The sequence below is a fragment of the Trachypithecus francoisi genome, unplaced genomic scaffold, assembly GCF_009764315.1.
Source record: "Trachypithecus francoisi isolate TF-2019V2 unplaced genomic scaffold, Tfra_2.0 Lachesis_group15, whole genome shotgun sequence".
NCBI classification, from domain to species: Eukaryota; Metazoa; Chordata; class Mammalia; order Primates; family Cercopithecidae; genus Trachypithecus; species Trachypithecus francoisi.
This window is the reverse complement of record NW_022681460.1, coordinates 106,208,705-106,232,474: the sequence shown is the minus strand read 5'-3', so window position 1 is coordinate 106,232,474 and position 23,770 is coordinate 106,208,705. Positions and strand designations below refer to the sequence as shown.

The following is a 23,770-nucleotide window of genomic DNA, read 5'->3' as shown; positions in this document are numbered from 1 at the left end:
CCCAGGGCAGTAGGCTGGGCCACCATTGGCTGACATCTTGGGTCTTCCAAATTTTTGGCTGGAGATGCACTCAGGTGGTGGCGATGGTATTCTACTTGTACAGGGCAGGTTCCTGCCAGGTCACCAAAGTCCCGAGAAGGGGTTTATCAACCCTTTTGCACCCAAACCAAACCACCCTGAAACTCCACCATCATTACTTCATGTGACTCCCTAAAAATGAAACCACGTCCCTTAGATCTAATATCTGGATTCCAATTGTGATTTCTTTTTTCTTCTTCTTTCTTCCTTCTTCTTCCTTCTCCTCCTTCTTCTTCTCCTTTCTTCTTTCTTCTTTCTCTCTCTATCACCCAGGCTAGAGTGGAGTGGCTTGATCATAGTTTATTGCAGCCTCGAGCTCCTGGACTCAAAAGATCCTCCCACCTCAGCCTCCTAAGTGACTGGGATTATAGGCGTGAGCCACTGTGCCCAACCTCCAGTTACTATTTCTTATGTCACCAGGACCATCTCATTACATTGCTCACAAGCTATACAATAATCATGGATATTGCATGTACACAGTCACATTGCAATGAATGCACATAGCACAGCGGGTCTGAGCAAGTAAGACACCTGCCATCCTGTGACCTCTGGGTCTTTCCCTCTGCATAACTCTTCCTTTGAGACTGAACTCCTGCATCCTCTGTACGCCATATCATCTCACTGGCTCCTTACAAGCACCTAGTGAAGAGTCTCCAGTTTGGCAGATGAGAAACCCAAAGCTCAGAGAGGTTAAGTGAGTTGCCCAAGGTTGCACAGCCACTTAAGCCAAAGCCAATTCTCTTCATGCTGCACCCTAAGCCTACTGAGCTGACTGCAAGGGTGTAGAAACGTATCCTCATTTGATCCTGATACCCGATGTCCCAGATTTCTTCTGTTCTTAACGTCACGCTTTCTCGAGCAAGAACATCACCCCCACATCATTCCTAGATCCAGATAGGCTGTCAAGCTGCCAGCCAGCCCTGCTGCCCCCTTCTGGGAGCCATTTCCCTGCTGCCACTGAGGGCCAGCTTGCTTCCACCCTATTCTCATGATGTGATTTCTTAGGAGCTCCACTAACAGGTCAGAGCCAGAAGGAAATGCTCCTTAAGATCCCCTCCAAGGTTGGGCACAGTGGCTCACACTTGTAATCCCAGCACTTTGGGAGGCTGAGGCAGGCAGGTCACTTGAGTCCAAGAGTTCAAGACCAGCCTGGGTAACATGGCAAAACCCCACCTCTATAAAAAATATAAAAAATTAGCTGGGCATGGTGGCACGTGCCTGTAGTCCCAGCTACTTGGAAGGCTGAGGTGGGAGGATCACTTGAGCCTGGGAGGTCGAGGCTGCAGTAAGCTGATATCACACTACTGCACTCCAACCTGAGAGACAGAGCAAGACCCTGTTAAAAAAAAAAAAAAAAAAAAAGCCCTTCCAGGCAAGCCAAGGCCTCTGGGTTGTGCCAAGCACGAGCATTTTCGGGTGGAGGCTACCTGGAGTACCTGACAGAGAGTGGCATCTGAAGTCAGTAAACCTAGGTCTGAGTTGTGATTTTTCTCCTTCTTGGCTGTGTGACTTGGGGCAAGTTGTTTGACCTTTCTGGTCCTCAGTCTCCCCAACTCTACAATGAGGACGGTTAACTTCCCTTACTACTTATCCTATACCCAACTGAGTGATCGCAAAGCAGAAAAAGCAAGAGGTAGGAATCTCCCAGTTTCTAGCAACACAAGCCAAGTCCTAAAGCCCCTGGGAGAATCATCTCTGGGGACCCCTCTGCCCTTGGGTCTCCTCCTGTACAGTGATGCTGCTTTTTGGATTTGCACTGAGTGCATTACACTGATTTTGCCCAAGAAACTCTTTCTCTACCCCAAAAGTCCCTTTCTGTATTTTTAGTAGAGAAAAGGTTTCACCATGTTGGCCAGGCTGGTCTCGAACTCCTGGCCTCAAGCAATCCACCCACCTCGGCCTCCAAAAATGCAGAGATTATAGGCGTGAGGCATTGCACCCTGCCGGTTTTTTAGTCTTTCTAATGGTTAAATATATAAAGAAAGAGACTTACAGGAAGTTGCAAAAACCAGTACAAAGAGCCCCATGTACCCTTCCCTAAGTTTTCCCCAGCGGCAGGAGCATCCTAGATAATGCCAATGCAATATTGCAACCAGGACACTGACCTTTTTTTTTTTTTTTTGAGACGGAGTCTGGCTCTGTCACCCAGGCTGGAGTGCAGTGGCCGGGTCTCAGCTCACTGCAAGCTCCGCCTCCCGGGTTCCCGCCATTCTCTTGGCTCAGCCTCCCGAGTAGCTAGGACTACAGGTGCTCGCCACCTTGCCCGGCTAGTTTTTTGTATTTTTTTTTTTTTAGTAGAGACGGGGTTTCACCGTGTTAGCCAGGATGGTTTCGATCTCCTGACCTCGTGATCCACCCGTCTCGGCCTCCCAAAGTGCTGGGATTACAGGCTTGAGCCACTGCACCCGGCCGACCCTTTTTTAAAACATCCACAGCAATCCTAGTGGATTTCTCTAAAAGTCTGAGGAAACCTGCCCTGCCCCACCCTGACAGAACGTCATCATCCTGCAACCCCATTCGGAGGCTTTTTGAACACAGGGACTATGAAAAGCACCGTTTGTAGGCAGGGAGCTGGGTCAGGCCCCCAGAAGTCACCATTTGTCTCTTGCCCTTTTGCAGAGCATGTTCGTCAACAGACCCGCGCTCGGAATCCTGCCTCCGGAGAACTTTGTGGAGAAGCTGCGGGAGTCCTTGCTCTCGGTCAGTTCTAGAGAAGCAATTCCACTGTCTGCAGACGTGGTACTGGCAGGGGAAGGGAAAAGTGGAGATGCCAGCAATGAAGAATAAGGTGTTGCTACGGAAATCCTTCTCTCTGAGCTTCTTCTTCCATGCAGAGTATTTTAAATTTTTCTTTTAAAGGACAGAAGGGATTCTTTGTGTGCAGGACAAAAGGAGCTGGGGAAATGAATGTGTGTCGCATGATAGGAGCCTGGCATATGTCATTCAATCCTGCCCTCACTTCTTGGTTTTAGTTACTACAAACAATTAAAGCCTTTGGGAACCTCAGTGTCCCTCCTGGAACGTGTCGGTGTCTTAGACAGTGGCAGGTGCATCAGGAGAGGGCTTTCACCCCCCTTCTTTCCTCTCTGCCAGCCTCAGGGCCTCCCTAGGCTTCTCCGCCACCCTTGGAAAAACCTGAGTCCACCCTCCCAGTCCCACACCTTCCAGGACAGCCCTGGTTCCGTTTATCCCTGGTATGGCCCTTGCAAAGATTCAGCTCCAGCCAGGGGAGCGGGAGTACAGGAGTCATGATGAGCCTGGGCTCACGGCTGTTTCCCTCCCCGCAGGTGGCTCCCAAAGGGATGTCCCAGCTCATCACCATGGCCTGTGGCTCCTGCTCCAATGAAAATGCCTTCAAGACCATCTTCATGTGGTACCGGGTGAGGTTGGGCACACACACACACAGGCTCCCCAGCACCTAGCCACACCTTCACTCCTGGTCTGACTGTTCATTCCAATGAGCTGGAATATTAGACGTCAGTACCAGGGTTAAAATACAGGGAGGGCCACTGCTGGATGGCACTTTCCAGACAGCCCAGTGGGATATGGTGCAAAGGGCTGAGGCTTTGGCATCAAAACTATGCAATGTGGGTTGGGCACAGCGGTTCACGCATGTAATCCCAACACTCTGAGAGGCAAAGGTAGGCGGAACACTTGAGTCCAGGAGCTTGAGACCAGCCTGGGCAACATGATGAAACCCTATCTCTACTAAAAAAAAAATTCAAAAATTGGCCAGGTATGATGGTGCACGCCTGTAGTCTCAACTATTCTGGAGGCTGAGGTGGAAGGATTGCTTGAGCCTGGGAGGTCAAGGCTGCAGTGAGTCATGGTTGTGCCACTGCATTTCAGCCTGGGTGACAGAGTGAGACCCTGTCTCAAAAAAAAAAAACCAAACAAACAAAAAAAAAATATGCAGTGTGACTACTTTATTTTATTTAAATATTTATATTTAATCTTGTTTAAATATTCTAAATTGCAGAGACGGAGCCCCACTTTCTTGCCCAGCCTGGTCTCAAACTCTTGGCCTCAAGCAATCCTCCTGTCTTAGCCACCCAAAGTACTAGGATTACAGATTTGAGCCCGCACACCTGGCCTCCATTCTTCCTGGCAAAACATATACACTCTCAGCAGATCTTAATCCAACAGATCTAAATCGTTGCTGATGGTGCTGAATGCATTATGTGTGTTAGTTTCTTTTGTTGCAAGCACAGCTGGTAGCCTCATGTTTCAGTACAGACCTGTAACAATTAATACGTGAGATCCACTGCTGAGAAAGCACTTTCTACTTGTCTCGACTGAATATTGGTTTGGTTGGAAAGTGGAAGCCCCGACTACCCCAGAGCATCTCTGAGATTTTGTTCTGTTGTTTCAGAGCAAGGAAAGAGGGCAGAGGGGCTTCTCCCAGGAGGAGCTGGAGACGTGCATGATTAACCAGGTGAGTGCAGCTGGGCTTGTACCACATACATCTGGGGAAGCTGCACAGCCTCTCCCGGGCTGTTGCCGGCTGGCTGGCACTGTCCTTCTCAATTAGGAAGGGCCAGGCTGGGCGCCGTGGCTCATGCCTGTAATCCCAGCACTTTGGGAGGCTGAGATAGGCGGATCACCTGAGGTCAGGAGTTCGAGACCAGCCTGGCCAACATGGTGAAACCCCATCTCTACTAAAAAGACAAAAATTACCTGGGCGTGGTGGCGCACGCATGTAATCCCAGCTACTTCGGAGGATGAGGCAGGAGAATCACTTGAACCTGGGAGGTGGAGGTTGCAGTGAGTCGAGATCACACCACTGCACTCCACCTGGGTGACAGAATGAAACTCCTCTCAAAACAAAAAACCAAACAAGCAAAAACAAAAGGCTGGCTGCTGTGGTTCATGCCTGTAATCCCAGCACTTTGGGAGGTGACGGTAGGAGGATCACCTGAGGTCAGGAGTTCCAGACCAGCCTGGCTAACATGGCAAAACCCTGTCTCTACTGAAAATACAAAAATTAGCCAGGTGTGGTGGCAGGTGCTTGTAATCCCAGCCACTCAGGAGGCTGAGGCAGGAGAATTGCTTGAACCCAGGAGGCAGAGTTTGTAGTGAGCTGAGATCACACCACTGCACTCCAGCCTGGGCGACAGAGCAAGACTCCATCTCAAAACAAAACAAAACAACAACAACAACAACAACAACAAAGGAAGGGCCCCCAAGGTGTTCCCAGTCTCAAGTCCATTCCCTGGGTATCAAGGCTGAGTGGAGGCTGGGCGCAGTGGCTCACACCTGTAATCCTGGCACTTTGGGAGGCCAAGGCAGGCGGATCACTTGAGGTCAGGAGTTCGAGACCAGCCTGGCCAACATGGTGAAACCCTGGCTCTACTGAAAATACAAAAATTAGCCGAGCATGATGACACAGGCTTTTAGTCCTAGCTGCTTGGGAGGCTGAGGCAGGAGAATCGCCTGAACCTGGGAGGCGGAGGTTGCAGTGAGCAGAGATTGAGCCACTGTTCTCCAGCCTGAGTGACAGAATGAGACCCCGTCTCAAAAAAAAAAAAGGTTGAGTGGAGATCTCCCTGACCAGCCTTCACCAGTTTCTTAGGACAACTGTCTGAATTTGACAGGTCTCCAAAGGGTATTAACATATTTTCTAGAATAATCCAAATTGTCAGCAGGAATGTATACGACGCATGGGTGTTCACCCCCTTGGTGTTTACAGTAATAATAACCAGAAAAGACTAGAAACCACCAATATTGGGGAAAGACTAATTAAATGTAGGGATTCGAAGTGGAACCAAGGAGACCACTGCTAGGGGTCAGAGGTGGCCAGGTGCCACAGGGAAAACCAGGTGGGTGAGATTCCAAGCTCCCCACCCAGCTTTACCCAGAACAGGCCTCGCCTCCTCTGTTTTGTGTATGAGGTCCCATTAAGATTTAGACCAAGGGTCTGCTGCTTTAGAAAAAAAACAAAAAGAAAATACTGTGTTATGATCACCTACACACAAAAACAAAACAAAATAAGGCTGGGCATAGTGGCTTATGTACTTTTTAGTCCCAGCACTTTGGAAGGCTGAGGCAGGAGGATTGCTTGAGCCCAGGAGTTGGAGACCAGCCTGGGCAACAAAGTGAGACCCTGGCTCGAAAAACAAAAAATTAAAAAAAACCAGGAGCCGCTGAACTTAATTACCCTCTGCTAACATTCTAATATTCTGCAGTAAAAATAAGTTACTTAGGGTTTCTCTTGGCCTGGACGTGTTTGGTATAATTTTGTAAAAACAGTAGAATGTAAATTACATGGTCACTGGGCTCTCAAATATGTAAATAAATATACAGGAAAATACTAGATGGAATCCTGCTGGCATATTTACAATGGCTTGCCTCTGGGTGGTGAGACAGGGTTGTTGTTTTTTTTAAATGCTTTCTTAATATATATTTTTTCCTAACCATACCTCTTGGTAGCAAATATATCTACACCTTTCTCCATATTCAAATAAACTTACATAAATTTACACTAAAAAATTTTCTTGTTTTTTTTCCTGGCCCTTTTTTTATGGACCTTATCCTATCTCTCACTCTCTTTCTCTTATTTATTTATTTTTTTTCCTGAGACAGGGTCTCACTCTGTTCCCCAGACTGCAGTGCTGTAGTGCGATCACGGCTCAATGCAGCCTCGACCTCCAGGGCTCAAGCAGTCCTCCTGCCTCAGTGTCCTGAGTAGCTGGGACTACAGGCACCTGCCACCATACCCAGCTAATTGTTTTAAAATTTTTATAGAGGCAGAGTCTCACTATGTTGCCCAGGCTGTTCTTGAACTTCGGAGCTCAAGTAATCCTCCCACCTCGGCTTCCCAAAGTGCTGAGATGAGAGGTGTGAGCCACCGTGCCCAGCCTCCTACCTCTTTCTCTAACTCTGCTTTTCTCACTCGATATCCTTGGGCATCCTAGACCATCAACATTTTTGGATCTCACTCCTCATCATTCATGGCTGAATCCAAATATGCAAAATGATGTGTATATATTAATTACATGTACAATCAGAAGACAAATAAAAAAATGACAAGAGGCCAGGCACGGTGGCTTATGCCTGTAATCCCAGCAATTTGGGAGGCCAAGGTGGGTGGATCACCTGAGGTCAGGATTTGCAAACTAGCCTGGCCAACATGGCAAAACCCTGTCTCTACTAAAGATACAAAAATTAGCCGGACGTGGTGGCGGGTACCTATAATCCCAGCTACTTGGGAGGCTGAGGCAGGAGAATCGCTTGAACCCAGGGGGAGCTGTGGTTGCAGTGAGCCAATATCACACTACTGCACTCCAGCCTGGTGACAGAGCAAGACTCCATCTTAAAAAAAAAAAAAAGAAAAGAAAAAAAACGACAGGAGGGTTTCTGGAATTTGTGGGAGGAGGAGGTCTTAGGGTTTTTCCCGGAGGTCTCAGGGAATTGGTGCTCAACCAACCTGAGACGATGCCAGCCTCCTAGAGACTTGGGGGCCCTCACAGTTGCCTCTGAGGCACCTCCAGCAGTTCTGCCTGAGTCAGCTGGAAACATGTTTGGATTTCCTTGCTGGGTGGAGAGTCAGAAAACAGTGCGAGGAGTGGCAGCTGTGCCATTTGCTTGGGGCTGGGAAGGGATGGAGTGTCCATGCACCCCTCCTGAACCCAAGGCGCAGCTACCATAGGAGAGCACCTGGTGGGGGCCTCCCCTCAACCACTTTCTAGCACACAGACCCCTTCCAAAGGCCTGGGGGCATTCCTGCAAGGTGCCTGACTCAGCCCCTTGCCTCAGGTCACCCTGGAAAGCAAGCGTACACCCATCAGCACCTGACCCCCTGACACCTGCAGAGGCCTGAGTAGCAGGGGAGCCAGGGGATGGGGAGGAAGTTGAAGAGCCTGTAGAACAGGGGCTGAAAACCCAGGAGTCCCCAGCGGCCAGAGGAAGGTGGGCAGTGGGTGCTGCTTGGTCACCTACGGTTACCACAGCAGGAAATTGGATCCAAACGGTACAGCACTGGTGAGAAGCCAGAAGTTCCGATCTTTATGTGAAATTTCTTGATTTTAAATTTTGCAACTTTTTTTTGAGACAGAGTCTTGCTCTTTTTGACCAGGCTGGAGTGCAGTGGCGCGAACTTGGCTCACTGCAACCTCTGCCTCCCAGGTTCAAGCGATTCTCCTGTCTCAGCCTCCCAAGTAGCTGGGATTACAGGCCCCCACCATCATACCTGGCTAATTTTTGTATTTTTAATAGAGACAGGGTTTCACCATGTTGGCCAGGCTAATCCCAAACTCCTGACCTCCAATGATCCGCCTGCCTCAGCCTCCCAAAGTGCTGGGATTATAGGCATGAGCCACTGCGCCCAGCCTAAATTTTGTGACTTAAAAAAAAAAAAAATGTAAGTATGTATGCAAAATAAAATATGTGTCTTGGATACAGACCCCAGTGGTCCCATGTGTAACTTCTGCCTGCGAAGGATTCCCGGTTCTTCTGATAGATTCCTGTCTCCCTCTGGACTTGCAGAGGCAACAATACAGTTCCCCTATCCTTACAACTGTGACTAATGACTGATATTTCTTGGTTTTAGGCCCCCGGCTGCCCCGACTACAGCATCCTCTCCTTCATGGGCGCGTTCCACGGGAGGACCATGGGTAAGGAGGGACCAGTACGCTCCCAAGGTGGTGTTTAGAATAATAATAATAACAGCAACACTAGCGGCGGCTGACATTGGCAGTTTACACATATTGTCTCACCGATTCCACACAATGCCCTGCAGAGTGGGGATTATTATTCCTGCTTTGCACATATGGGAATCAGGGTTTGCGAAGAGGAAGGATTTCCAAGGCTATTCAGTGACAGATCCGGGATTTGAACTCTTGACTCTGTCTTCAAAGCCTGCGCTGCGTCTGTGATTAATCGCAATGCAAACACATACCCACTCACGCATGCCAATTAAGAGTTCAAGGGCTCCCCCTTCAGCTTCCAGATGAGAACTGGGGTTCAGTATCAAAACATCTCATGTACTCCCCAAGTATATACACCTACTATGCACCCAGAAAAACTAAAAATTAAACGATAAAAAGAACTGGGATTTCACAGGCAATAGGCCTCCCTGCCCGTCGACAGCCTCACGCTGAAATGCGTATCATCTCCTTTGCAAAGAGTACTGCCTGCTTCCCCAAGCCAAGCCTTTGCTTTTCTGTTTTGCTCAACTCAGGTTGCTTAGCGACCACGCACTCCAAAGCCATTCACAAGATTGACATCCCTTCCTTTGACTGGCCCATCGCACCGTTCCCACGGCTGAAATACCCTCTGGAAGAGTTCGTGAAAGAGAACCAACAGGAGGAGGCCCGCTGTCTGGAAGAGGTAATGCTCATACCCTCCGGATCCTCCCTAACCACCAGTCCCATTGCTCTTGCTGCCCCAAGACTTGGCCCAGGAGAAGAGAAACAGATGAAGGGTTTATCTGGGGACCTGTGCAGAGCTCCCCCGGGGGGAAGTAGGGACACAGAGGCCTTGCGTCCCACTTATTCCATATTGGGAGAGTTCATGAGACACACTGTTTGTGTCACAGCATCCATCACCCGACTCTGATACCAATTTCTGTATCACTTAAGTTTCTTGGAAGACAAGCATCAATGACTCTAAAGTAAGAGGAAATAGATCTGTTGAAAGAATATGGGGGCCGGGCGCGGTGGCTCTGCCTGTAATCCCAGCACTTTGGGAGGCCGATATGGGCGGATCACCTGAGGTCGGGAGTTCGAGACCAGCCTGGCTAACATGGAGAAACCCCGTCTCTACTAAAAATACAAAATTAGCCGGGCATGGTGGTGCATGCCTGTAATCTCAGCTACTCCGGAGGCCAAAGCAGGAGAATCACTTGAACCCGGGAGGTGGTGGTTGCGGTGAGCTGAGATCACACTATTGCACTCCAGCCTAGGCAACAAGAGTGAAACTCCATCTCAAAAAAAAAAAAAAAAAAAAAAAGGTAAGAAAAAGAAAAGTATCTCAGCGCTTCCTTGGGGTGACTGGTGGAGACCTAGGTCAAAATCATATCACCCAAACAGAGGCTTTTCCTTAGCTGTACATAACAAAGAAAGATTTCACTTGTTAGTCTATCAAGGTGTACCATTTGGGGTTTTTCTTTTTTCTTTTTTTTTTGAGACAGAGTTTCACTCTGTCACCCAGGCTGGAGTGCAGTGGCACGATACCTCGGCTCATTGCAACCTCTGCCTCCTGGGTTCAAGTGATTCTCGTGCCTCAGCCACTGGAGTAGCTGGGATTACAGGCATGTGCCACCATGCCCAAGTAATTTTTGTATTTTTAGTAGAGATGAGGTTTCATGGTAGCCAGGCTGGTCTGGAGCTCCTGACCTCAAGAGATCTGCCCACCTTTGCTTCCCAAAGTGCTGGGATTACAGGTGTGAGCCACTGTGCCCGGCCTCTTTCTTTTTAATGAAGACAGGATCTTGCTCTGTCGCACAGGCTGGAATGCAGCGATGTGGTCACAGCTCACTGTGATCTCACAGTCCTGGTTCAAGGGGTCCTCCCACCTCAGCCTCTCAGATAGCTGAGACTACAGGCACGCAGCCACCATGCCCAGCTAATTTTTAAATGTTTTGCAGAGATGAACCGCACTGTGTTGCACAGGCTGGTCTCAAACTCCTGGCCTCAAGCTATCCTTCCTGCCTCAGCCTCCCAAAGTGCTGGGATTGCAGGTGTGAACCAACACACCGGGCCCTTAGAAGAGTTTTTTAACCAAGGATACTTTTCCGATTCTGCCCCAAAAGGATTCTCACACCAATAATAGCAATAATACTGTAAGAATAGGAACAATATTAATCAATAATAATATAGTCGTGCTAATCATAATAGTAGCGCACCACTTTTTGTGTGCCAGACTCTGTGCTGTATTTTCTCTCTCTCTGTGTGTATGTGTGTGTGTGTGTGTGTGTGTGTGTGTGTGTGTGAGTGCTCTCACCTTTATTTCTCTCAATATACCCGTGATATAGCTATTTCCCACATAACAAGGTTAAGTGACAGGTGCATGTTCCATGTAAAACAGAGGCAGAACCACAGCTAAAACATCTAGCTCAGCAATCAACTCAGTGCTATATTTTCTCATTCAGTCCTCTCCATGGCCCTGGAAGGTAGATTCTGTCTGTGTGCCCATACAACACATCAGGAAAGTGAGGCTTCTGAAGGCTAAATTACTTGCCCCAAGTTATTAGTTTGTATCCACCCAGGTGCTAGCACCACTCTCAAGGAGGATACATTTCCATCCACACACATAGCTTCTAACAGAGGCTTCACTGGTCTTAGGAGATGCACACACACACATTTCCAATAAAACTGCACGGGGCTCATCGGACCCCAGATTCCCACCCACGGATACTGGTCACAAGCCTCTGCCAGCGGTGGTGACTTTCCCCTATGGGATCCAGGTGGAGGATCTGATTGTGAAATATCGGAAAAAGAAGAAGACGGTGGCCGGGATCATCGTGGAGCCCATCCAGTCCGAGGGTGGAGACAACCATGCATCCGATGACTTCTTTCGGAAGCTGAGAGACATTGCCAGGAAGGTCAGTGGATGGGGCTGAGGTTGGATGGAGCCATAGGGCTTTCTGGGTTGAGTTTCCAGATTAAAGGGCTAGCAGCACCTCTGCTTTGGAGTTCCTGTCAACCTCCAGACTTGCAGAGGCTGTCCGTCAGCATCAGGGGTGGAGAAGTTGGGGTTGGCGGAAGAATGGGGATTCTTCCCTGAAACTACACACACACACACACACACACACATACATATATATATATATATATATATTTTTTTTTTTTTTTTGTGAGGCAGAGTCTTACTCTGTCGCCCAGGCTGGAGTGCAGTGGTGCGATCTCAGCTCACTCCACCTCTCAGGTTCAAGCGATTCTCCCACCTCAGCCTCCCGAGTAGCTGGGACTACAGGTGCGCACCACCATACCCAACTAATTTTTGCATTTCTAGTACAGATGAGGTTTCGCCATGTTGGCCAGGCTGGTCTCGAACTCCTGACCTCAGGTGATCTGCCCACCTCGGCCTCCCAAAGTGCTGGGATTACAGGCCTGAGCCACCGCACTTGGCCTTAAAATCTTTTTAAAGTATCTTTATGGATACATAATAGTTGCAATGCATAATGATCAAATCTGGGTAATTGGATATCCATCACCTAAAACATTCATCATCTCTTTGTATTGGGAATATTCCAAATCCACTCCTAGTTATTTTGAAATACACAATAAAGTATTAACTATAATCACCCTATTGCGCTACTGGACACTAGATCTTATTCTTCTAACTGTACTTTTGTATTCATTAACCAACCCCTATTTATCTCCACCTCCCCATTAGCCTTGCCAGCCTCTGACAGCCATCATTCTACTCTTTCTTCATAAGGGAAATGTTTTTAGTCCCCACATGAGTGAGAACCTGCAACATTTGCCGATGTCTAGCTTATGTCACTTAACATAATGTCCTGTAGTTCCATCCACGTCATTGCTAATGACATAATTTCATTCTTTTTACCGCTGAAGAGTATTCCATTGTGTATACATACCATATTTTCTTTTTCTTTTTCTTTTTTTTTGAGACAGTCTCACTCTGTTGCCCAGGCTGGAGTGCAGTGGCACGATTTTGGCTCACTGTAACCTCCGCCTCCTGGGTCCAAGTGATTCTTCTGCCTCAGCCTCATGAGTAGCTGGGATTTCAGGTGTGTACCACCACCCCCGGCTAATTTTTGTATTTTTAATAGCGACGGGGTTTGCCATGTTGGCCAGGCTGGTCTCAAACTCCTGACCTCAGGTGATCTGCCTGCCTCAGCCTCCCAAAGTGCTGGGACTACAGGTGTGAGCCTCCGCACCTGGCCGATTGTGTATATGTACCATATTTACTTTATCCATTCATCTGTTGATGGACAGATTGATTCTGTATCTTGGCTATTGTGAACAGTGCTGCAATAAACATGGGGGTGCAGGTATCTCTTTGATACACTGATTTCCTTTCTTTACGTTTTGTGTTTGTTTTAATGTCTTGTGCATATATAACTGGCAATCAAACCGATAAGTTCACAGATAAAAGTTATAAGACATGAGTTGACTTAGCACAGACGCTGAGTTAGAAATAACCCTGGTGACAAGCAGAACACGGCAGCTGAAGTCTGAGAAGCACATTCGAGGCCTCACTGTTGGACACAGCTCCCTCTAACGAGGTTGAGACTGGAGACCGAAGCCAGATGTCATACCGCTCTGTGTTGGTGCAGGGAGTTTTTTTTTTTTTTTTTTTTTTTGAGATGGAGTCTCGCTCTGTCACCCAGGCTGGAGTGCAGTGGCCAGATCTCAGCTCACTGCAAGCTCCGCCTCTCGGGTTTACGTCATTCTCCTGCCTCAGCCTCCGGAGTAGCTGGGACTACAGGCGCCTGCCACCTCGCCCAGCTAGTTTTTTTTTTTTTTGTATTTTTTGGTAGAGACGGGGTTTCACCGTGTTAGCCAGGATGGTCTCGATCTCCTGACCTCGTGATCCGCCCGTCTCAGCCTCTCAAAGTGCTGGGATTACAGGCTTGAGCCACTGCACCCGGCCTGGTGCAGGGAGTATTTAATGTTCCGGATTTTTTTTTTTGGTCCAGCTTAGCAGTTTTAGGAAACACTCAGATACAGCTCTGGTTGGAACTGCTCAGCTGAAGTGTTTTGATTAGTCTTTTTTGCGCACAGCTCAAGAACATGGGGCTGGTTGGCTGTTCAGAAAACAAGCACGATGTGTGTGGACCCAGGGTTTGCCAGTTGGTTGGCTATGGAGGGCATGAGTTTCTGGCCTCCCACGGGTGTTTATTTCTCCCTCCTCTCTCTTCTCCGGCCAGCATGGCTGCGCTTTCTTGGTGGATGAGGTCCAGACTGGAGGAGGTTGCACCGGCAAGTTCTGGGCCCATGAGCACTGGGGCTTGGATGACCCGGCAGACGTGATGACCTTCAGCAAGAAGATGATGATTGGGGGCTTCTTCCACAAGGAGGAGTTCAGGCCCAATGCTGTGAGTTGGATCCAGCCTTCTCTCTACATCAAGGGCAGAGAAGGGAGCGTCCTCTTCTCCTAACTGTTCCTTTCTCACCATCGAGGAGCTGGGTGGGCACCTACTGGGTCGCAGGTTTTCCAAGGCCCAGTTCTTATCAATGCAATTAGCAGTGGTGTGCCCTCCCAGCTCTCTCTGTAAGGCTGGCTCTGGAACAGTCCACCATCAGCCTTCTCCTGATTTCTCTCTATGTGCACACACAATAATATCATTGACAGCTGCCGCAGCAGACTGAGTATTTGCCGTGTGCCTAGTTCTAAGTATTTCTCATATGCTTTTAATCCTGAGAACAATCTAACCAAGTAGGTGTTACTTTTATCCTCATTTTACTAATAAGGAATCAGGCACAGAGAGGTTAAGTCATTCGTCAAAGGTCACACAGCCTGTTAAGTGACAAAGCCAGGACTCCAACCCAGAGTCCATACTCTTATCCACTACACTGTGTACTGCCATGTGTGCATACAGATTCTCACACACACACACACACACATAGCCATCAGGGGCCAATGTCCTTTCACCATTCCTACATGTAGTTTCCACCCTCAAGGTTGCCTCGTGGTCCAAAACGGCTTCTGGTGCTCCAGCCATCACATCTCAATTCTAGACAGTAGGAAAGAAAAGGAAGGGAAGGACAAAGTGGCCCCCTTCTTTCTTTAGCAGCCTTCCTAGAAATCTCACATAACACGTCTATTTCCAATACTTGACTAAAACCCAGTCACGTGGCCACTTCTAGCCATAAGGGATGCTGGGAAGGGCGTTTTAGTTGGCTACATGGCCACCCTGAATCGTTCATGGAGGGGCAAAGTGGGTGATCTTTGAGGGTCACTGCCGGCAATCCAGTCCCAACTCCACCTATAAGTCACATTTGCCTTGGACAAATCACTTAGCCTGCCAGAACCTCTGCTTCCTCCTCTATAAAAGGAGGGTTATAGGAGTTAAGGAACCAACTGTCTTGGTTTCCTGGGACTGAGGGATTTCCCAGGGCATGGGACGATTTGGTCTCCCCTTAGCAGTTCCTACCTGCAGGGCTGCTGTTGGAAGAATTCAGTGAGATTGGGTGTATTCTCCTGCTAGCCTCTGGCAGACGTTAGTTTCTCTCCTGTTCGAGAAAGGAGGGGTACCTGGGGGAAGTGACCCCTGCTCTTGTGCATGAACCCTTCCAACACCCCTTCCTTGTTCCAGCCTTACCGGATCTTCAACACCTGGCTGGGGGACCCGTCCAAGAACCTGCTGCTGGCTGAGGTCATCAACATCATCAAGCGGGAGGACCTGCTAAATAACGCAGCCCATGCTGGGAAGGTCCTGCTCACAGGATTGCTGGACCTCCAGGTACCACCCCCTCCCCTGCCTAGCCCCCACCACCCACGGCTCCCTGCAGCCTCCAGGGCAACACTGGAGCTCTTCAGTATGGTGTTACACCTGCTGTTCCAGCAATTCGTAATGGGCTGTGCTGCTCCTAGCCTCCGGGGCCTTGCACATGCTGTGTCCTCTGCAGGGAAAGCCTCTCTATCCCTCCATCCCATTCCAACCCCTGTTCCTGAACTCCTGGTTTTGTTTTTTTGATTTTTTTAATATTGAGACATGGTCTAGCTATGTTGGCCAGTCTGGCCTTGAACTCCTGGCTTCAAGCGATCCTCCCACCTCAGCCTCCCAAAGTGCTGGGTAGCGCCTGCCGGCATTGGTTATCTTTTTTATTTATTTTATTTGTTTATTTATTTATTTTTCAAGACCAAGTCTTGCTCTGTCACCCAGGCTGGAGTGCAGTGGAGCAATCTTGGCTTACTGCAACCGCTGCCTCCTGGGTTCAAGAGATTCTCTGGCCTCAGCCTCCCAAGGAGCTGGGATTACAGGCATGTGTCATTATGCCCTACTAATTTTTTTGTATTTTGAGTAGAGATGGGGTTTCACCACGTTGGCCAGGCTGGTCTCGAACTCCTAACCTCAGGTGATCTGCTCGCCTCAGCCTCCCAAAGTGCTGGGATTACAAGCACGGGCTACCGCACCTGGCCCTGGTTATCTTTTGACACCAAATTCAGACACACCCCCTTTGTGAGGCCCCCAAGCACTCCTTCTCTCAGCCACTCTGATGTGTTCATTATTCCCTCCTCCGTGCAACCTGTTGCATACTTACCACTCGTCAGCACTGCTGTCCACTTGCTGGGACTGGATTACTCTCCACCCTCCAGGTTTCATCATGGGCCATAATGGCTCCTGGAGCTCCAGCCATCACATCTCAATTCCAGGCAATAGGAAGGAAAAAGAAGGGAAGGACAGAGTGGCCGGCCCCCTTCTTGTCTTTAGCACCCTTCCCAGAAATCTCACATAACACCTCCAACACTTGACAAAGCGCTGGTCACGTGGTCACTCCTAACCGTAAGGAGGTGTGTGGATGTGTGTGTGTGTCAGTGTGGCACACAGGCCTGAAGTGGTGTCTAAATGGAAGAGACATTATTCTGAACCTCCCCAGGGCCATACTGTGGTGGGAGAGGGAGGGGTGTGTTCAAACTGCCAGCTCCCTAGCAATCGACAAGTGCAAGGCACATGCTAGAATAAGTGCTGGAAGGACTTCTGAGCCTCAGTTTCCTCATCTGTGTAGACCAAAGTGGGTCCTTCTTCACTGGCAGGGGATTCAAGGGTGTGCCCACTACCAGGCGCAGGGGTTCATGCCTGTAACCCCAGCACTTAGCGGGGCAAAAGCAGGAGGATTGCCTTCAGCTCTACTGAGTTTGAGACCAGCCTGGGCAACATAGTGAGACCCTGTCCTCCACAAAAAGAAATAGAAAAATTGTGTATGTAAGTGTCTAACACAGTGCCTGGCTCTGTTACCCCCAGAACAGGACCGTGTCTCCAGTTTCTACTAAGGAGCTGCTGTGAAATAAGACTTGCTCCCCCAACTCAGCCCCCAGTACCCTGAAATTATTTGGGGTTTTCCAAGCCCTTGTTTGCTGTCCTTCACATGGCCAGTGGAGAGTAAGGTGAAATCAAGGTCCTCCAGACTAGGCATCTGCATTTGTCTCCTTGTCTGCTGTAAGAAATCACCACAAACTGCGAGGGTTAAAACGAGAATTTATGCTCTCACAGTTTGGAGGGCAGGGTCTGAAATCAAGGTTTTAGCAGGGTTGGCTTCTTCTGGAGGCTCGGGGGAAGAATCTGTCCCGTGCCTCTCTCCACCTTCTCACGGCTGCCGGGAATCCTTCACGTTCCCTGACCTGTGGAGGCTTCACTCTGCTTCTGGCATCATGGCTTTCTCCCCACTGTGCCTGTGTCTGTCTCCAAATTGTCTTCTTCTTATAAAGATACCAGTCATTGAGCTGGGCGCAGTGGCTCATGCCTGTAATCCCAGCACTTTGGGAGGCCAAGGCAGGTAGATCACTTGAGATCAGAAGTTTGAGACCAGCCTGGCCAACATTGTGAAACCCTGTCTCTACTAAAAATACAAAAACAATCAGCCAGATGTGGTGGCAGGTGCCTGTAATCCCAGCTACTCAGGAGCTGTTCACACAGATGTGAACAGCTGGGCTTTGAACCCAGGCCTGAATGTCACCAGAGCTCTTAACCCCCGGAGGTCCTGATGCCTATGCAGAGGCCAAGGCTGGACCATGGAAGGCCTTTGACGAAGCACAGACGTTAAGCCCAGCTGGTACACAGGTGATGGGCTTTGACGCTGGTCTTGTCTCCCCCCACTGCAGGCCCGGTACCCCCAGTTCATCAGCAGGGTGAGAGGACGAGGCACCTTTTGCTCCTTCGATACTCCCGATGATTCCATACGGAATAAGCTCATTTTAATTGCCAGAAACAAAGGTAAGGGGCCAGGAGTGGCTGCTGAGTTTCATCAGCGTCCAGTGTATCCTGCTGTAGCTGCAAAATGTTGCTAGGTACTCAGCAATATTTTGCATGGGGGGCAGGTGGTACATAGGTCTGAAAATAGGCTGAATGCTGCTTCTCCAGAGAACGTTACGAATGGGATTTCTTTATCCATTTATTTACTCAACAAGTGTTCGCTGAGAAGGTGAGTTGTAAGTGGACACTAGAGATAGTTACAGTGGCGATGAAGACCATCAGAGCCCCTCCCTCCAGGAAGCATGCAGTCTAGCAGGAAGGCGTGGCTTGTTACACATGGCATTTCACAAACAATCCATTGCAATGTTAAGCCCTGGGAAGGAGAAAACGCGGCTAAGAGAGCAAATAGCTGCAGCAGTTGGTGAGGCTAGGAAATCAGGGAAGGCTTCCCTGAGGAAGTAGCATTTTCCCCGAGTCTCGATGAACAGGGATTGGCCGGGTGAAGGTAAGGAAGAGCATTCCGGGCAGAGGGAAGGGTGCATGCGATGGCCTGAGGTGGGATGGAGCTTACAGAGGTGGTAAAAGGGAAAGAAGGGGGCGTGAAGGTGAACGGATGGGAGGGGACGAAGCTGGGGGAGGAGAGGCCAGGCCCGGGTCATATGGGCCTGCAGATCCGGCTTAGCACGCGAGACTTCACCCTAGGAGCTATGGGAAGCCACTGAGGACATGTGTGGCAGGGGTAAGGGCAGATGCTGTGGGGAGCTCAGAGCACGTACTCTATGTCAGGCACATTGTCAGGTCTTCTTGTGCCATCTTGCGGAATCCTTGCAGCAGCCTCGGAAGGGCAGGGATAATCAACCTCCATTTTAAAAATGAGCAAACGTGGTCTCAAAGGCATAAACAGGCCGGGTGCAGTGGCTCACACCTGTAATCCCAGCACTTTGGAAGGCCGAGGTGGGCAGATCAGCTGAAGTCAGGAGTTCAAGACCAACCTGGCCAACACAGCAAAACCTCATCTCCACTAAAAATACAAAAATTAGCTGGCCATGGTGGCGGGCGCCTGTAGTCCCAGCTACCTGGGAGACTGAGGCAGGAGAATTGCTTGAACCCGGGAGGTGCAGGTTGCAGTGAGCGAGATAATGCCACTGCACCCCAGCCTGGGTGACAGAGCGAGACTCCATCTCTTAAAAAAAAAAAAAAAAAATGCATAAACAAGCTCGACAAGGAAAGGACACCAGCTGTAACTGGTGAAGTCACCCTTTAAAATAAGCAGAGCCTGTCCCTCCTCCGAGATAGCTCAGCACCCCGCACGTGCTTCCGACTCAGCCTGTGCTTTTGCAACTTATTTGCTTACCTATTTTCTTTCCCCACCCCTCCATGACTTTCTGGAAGGCAAGGACTTTATCTCGGGATCTCTCTATCACCAGACCTAGTTCAGGGGCAGCAAAGCAGGCACTCAAAGGAGAGAGGGAGGGTGGAGGGAAGGAAAGGAAGAAGAGAATGATGGATGAGATGAATGAAGGGAGAGAGAAAGGAAATGAAGGCTGGATGGGTGGATGGTAGGAAGGACAGATGGAAGCCTGGGCTTCCACGATGGATGATGATGGATGGATGGATGGATGGATGGATGAGCGTCGCCAACGCACATCACTTTCCTCCCAGCTCTCCCAGCACACGACTTTGAGAAACCATGCTCCCCACCTACCTCCTGCCTCTTCTTTCAGGTGTGGTGTTGGGGGGCTGCGGTGACAAATCCATTCGTTTCCGTCCCACGCTGGTCTTCAGGGATCACCATGCTCACCTGTTCCTCAATATTTTCAGTGACATCTTAGCAGACTTCAAGTAAAGCAGCCATTTCCACTACAGTGAGAAAGCCCCGATCTCAACAGTTGTCAATTTGATTAGTTTGCCTAATTCATGTTTTCACTTAAAAGTATCAGAGGTGAATGCACAGTGAAGGGTGATTTGTGGGGAGGGAATGTTTTTGGTGGTCTTGGGGGAGGTGAGGGAGGGAAGGGCTGGTAGTGATTTTCCTCCCTGCAGAGCCAATGGTGCACACTGATTTAAGCCCAGAGATCCTGCTTGAGCCCTGGACTCGTCTTGGGAAGGGCCATGGGAGGTCCTGGCTAGAGTTCTGCCCAACCTTGACCAACCCCAGCAATTTTTCCAAAAACCAGTCAAGGGCATTACATTTGCTCCTGGGACTGGCAGCTGGGCCTCCGGGGTGCCAGTCCATCTCAAGTGCCATATTCTGTGATCACGGATGCTGGCTCGCCCTCGCCCTATGCAAGCAAACATGTTCTCACCTCCTCTCCCAGCTCTGAGCTGGAGCTCTGAGCACACCCCAAGCACAGTGCAGGGAGGCACTGGACAGATATGAGGAAGGCTGTAAAGTGGGGACAAGAGGATTCAGCTCAGGGGTAAGGGAAGCGGTCCTCTGGCCCCCTGAAGATGAGAATGACTCCTCTCAGTACACCTGGGGATCCCCTAAACTGTGAATTCTGCCCTGGACAGGGGTTTGCCCTTGGAGGATCCCCAGGTGGCACCACCCGTGGTTCTTACTTGGCATCCACCATTCCCCAAACTCCCTCCTCCCTGTTAAATGTCAACCTAGACCTGGACCTGGGTGGGAGGAAACTGTAGCCTGAGTGTCCACAAGGACACACGTGAGCCCCAGGGCTAGAAGCACAGGCCCGTCACCCCAGGGTCTGGGGCAGCAGAGCCACTGCATCGTGTTTCCTAGGGCACCGTGGGGTCTGACTTCTGGCCCCCTCAGCCTGAGAGGCTCTTGCTCTCTTTTGCTCATCCACCTTCACATCACTTCTGAGCAGACCCCCAGGAACAGCTTGGCTATCCCACCAGAGGGAATCATTGCTGGACTGGATTTCTTCTTGAGGGAAGCACCATGAATTAAAGGCACTAGGGCTCCATGCATGGAAAAGTGGCCTGTTGGTTCAACATGGTTTCCTTATACTTGATCCTCCTGAAATTAGAGATTTTCCTGAGATGACCGAGTATGGAGATTACCAGGCAGATGATACCGAAATGCTTAACGGGGCTGTGGCTGAGCCTCTAGTATCTCTGCTGGAGGTGAGACACTCTGGGAACTGATTTGACCTCAAATGCTCCTAAAAGAGAACTTGATAGCCTGACAGCAATGAAGTATTATTTGGTGGGGAGACTGAGAAAGCCTGGCTTGTATTATCTGTCCAAAAGGAAGCCTCTTCATCTCCTGGTGCCTTGGTTGACTATTTTGGAAATAGGCATATCAAGGTTCCTGATTCAGCACTTTGCTCTTTTAATAACAAATCGTCCAAAGACCTCAAAGTACGGTTTTTTTTTCTTTTTTTTTTTTAGCTTCCAGTCTTCCGCAGACTTGGTCATCGACCTATTTTTGTTGAGGAATGAAAGGCAATGACAAGTTTAACATATACAAATTTGTGAGTTCTTGTTCACTTTGCATTCCTGCAGTCAGTGCTAATCTGTCGTTCTTAATCAGGAGCTCTGTCACCTGCACTCCCAGTGAAGTGGTGATGTATGCCTCCCACTCTCTGCAAGGTTTTACTCGTTTTTATATTCATTTATGCATCATTCATTCATTCACCATTTATTCATTCACCTAACTTTCATTAAATACCTGCACCATCCCAGGCCCTGTACCGAGCAGCAGGAATACAAAGATGAGACAAAACATTGTCCCTGCTCGCGGGGGCTCACATCCCACTGGAAACAACCAGACTCGTAAACTAACAATACAAGCAGGCACCAAGGGCTATGACAGAGGTGCGAGTAAGAGCATGAGGAAGTCGGAAGGAGCATCACCATTCATCCAAGGGTCAGAGGAGGTTTCAAGGAAAAGGTGTCACTGGAGCAGTGTTTTGCAGAATGAGCCAGAGTTTACCAAGCAGACAAGGCAAGGAAGGGTGTTGCAAAGAGGGAACAGCATATGCACAGGCATATCAGCTCATGACTTCACACCTTTCACTGGGGAGCCAGATTCCACAGGCAGTATCCCAAGGTTCAATAAGGCCTTATTTAACAAGCAAGCAAAATGCAAACCAAACCATTATTCATTTATTGGCTTTCTCCTGAAAACTTTAGCATTGGGTGCAAATATTCAGTATGGTTCTCGGAGCCCAAAGGGTTTTAAGCCAGGGCACAACCAGAAAATTGGCTCTCGCCTCTTGCCGGTAGGGAGAGGGGCTCCAATATTTCGTTCTCTCCCCATGGGGCATTGACAGAGAAATGAAATTGTTTTATCTGGAAAATTCCAGATTTATTATTTACCCCTTACCAAGGGAAGTTACTTCTTGTAAAAACTTTTAAGCCATTTATCAACAAGTTCTTGTTGACTCGGGGCATAATGAGTTCCTGAGACATCCTCTTTCGGGGGGTGGGGGTTTAGCTGGAAGAATTTCAAGGAAAAGAATTCTCAGCACAGCTCAAGATTGTAGAAACTCAGCAGAAGCTGGTAAAAACATGGGGAGCCCGGAGGACAGGTTGCTGTCCAGGGCAGGGGCCATGAAGAAGTGCTTCCGTGGCCGACAGTCTGGAAATGAATCCATCATACATTAGTGCCACTGAGTTTAGTAACCGTCCAGTAAGTGGCGTCACTTTTACAGAAAACAAGGTCCAGTAATAGCAAGTCTTAGTACATCCTCACTTTTATTATAAATGGGTGTTTTTTTATAATTTTTACTGACGCTCAGTAACCATGCAAAATTGTGCATAGCATTAATGTATCTATACACCTTACCTATGTATATCTATATATGAGCTCATGGTAGAAAACCATAGCTAGGTAGCATCGCAGATTTACGCATACAAAGTGATCTTGTTTACAAGTAATCTGTTGACAGTGCCAATAAATGATAAAAAAAAATTAACATGTCACAATGTAACTGTTGACCATATGCACAATTCCATGAATTAAATCTGTTTCCTGTGTTAGTCAGTATTCTTAAATAAAAAAAATTTATAATTGAAACATGAGTGAATGTGGACTTTTTTGGTGGAAATGGTTTTGTTAAATAATTAGGTGACAGTACTTATTAAATGCCTGTTATATACCTCTTAGGAATGTCTTGGAAAACACTCTACATGCATAATTCTGCCTTGGGATCGGGAAGCACTGTAAGGCCATGCATTTCATTAAGTAAATCGAGGACATGCTATGTGACAGGGACACAGGGATGGACAAGATGTGGTCCCTACTCGCAGCTCACATTCTCTTTTTTTTTGAGACAGAGTCTAGTTCTTTCACGCAGGCTAGAGTGCAGTGGCACGATCTTGGCTCACTGCAACCTCTGCCTCCCGGATTTAAGCGATTCTCCTGCCTCAGCCTCCCAAGTAGCTGGGATTACAGACACTCGCCACTGTGCCCAGCTAATTTTTGTATTTTTAGCAGAGACAGGGTTTCACTGTGTTAGCCAGGCTGGTCTCGAACTCCTGACCTTGTGATCCACCTGCCTTGGCCTCCCAAAGTGCTGGCATTACAGGCGTGAGGCACTGTGCCCAGCCTGTACAACACTGTTAATATACTTAATGTCCCTGAATTACACTCTTAAAAATGATTAAAAGGATAAATTTGTTAGGTCTATCTTGGTACAGTTAAGAAAAATGGAAGACTACACAATAAAACATTATTATTTTTTGTTTTGAGAGGGAGTCTCGCTCTGTCGCCCAGGATGGAGTGCAGTGGCGCGATCTCGGCTCATTGCAAGCTCCGCCTCCCAGGTTCACGTCATTCTCCTGCCTCAGCCTCCCGAGTAGCTGGGACTACAGGCGCCCTCCACCACACTTGGCTAATTTTTTTTTTTTTTTTTTTTGAGACAGAGTCTCGCTTTGTCGCCCAGGCTGGAGTGCAGT

The 23,770-nt window shown here is 48.8% G+C and overlaps 1 protein-coding gene across 5 annotated transcripts in view; it reads left to right on the top strand.

Annotated features, from left to right (window-relative positions):
* The window catches only part of ABAT (4-aminobutyrate aminotransferase), a 111,593-nt gene extending 88,699 nt beyond the window's left edge, over positions 1-22,894 (top strand). For all 5 annotated transcript variants that reach the window (XM_033235796.1, XM_033235794.1, XM_033235795.1 and 2 more), the window contains 10 exons: positions 2,698-2,778; positions 3,366-3,458; positions 4,451-4,513; positions 8,627-8,690; positions 9,257-9,405; positions 11,483-11,620; positions 13,916-14,083; positions 15,305-15,451; positions 17,812-17,923; positions 19,627-22,894. In XM_033235796.1, coding sequence (XP_033091687.1) covers positions 2,698-2,778; positions 3,366-3,458; positions 4,451-4,513; positions 8,627-8,690; positions 9,257-9,405; positions 11,483-11,620; positions 13,916-14,083; positions 15,305-15,451; positions 17,812-17,923; positions 19,627-19,748 — 1,137 coding nt within the window. In that variant the 3' untranslated portion in view covers positions 19,749-22,894. The remainder of the gene's footprint in view (positions 1-2,697; positions 2,779-3,365; positions 3,459-4,450; positions 4,514-8,626; positions 8,691-9,256; positions 9,406-11,482; positions 11,621-13,915; positions 14,084-15,304; positions 15,452-17,811; positions 17,924-19,626) is intronic.
* Positions 22,895-23,770: the final 876 nt, after the last annotated feature.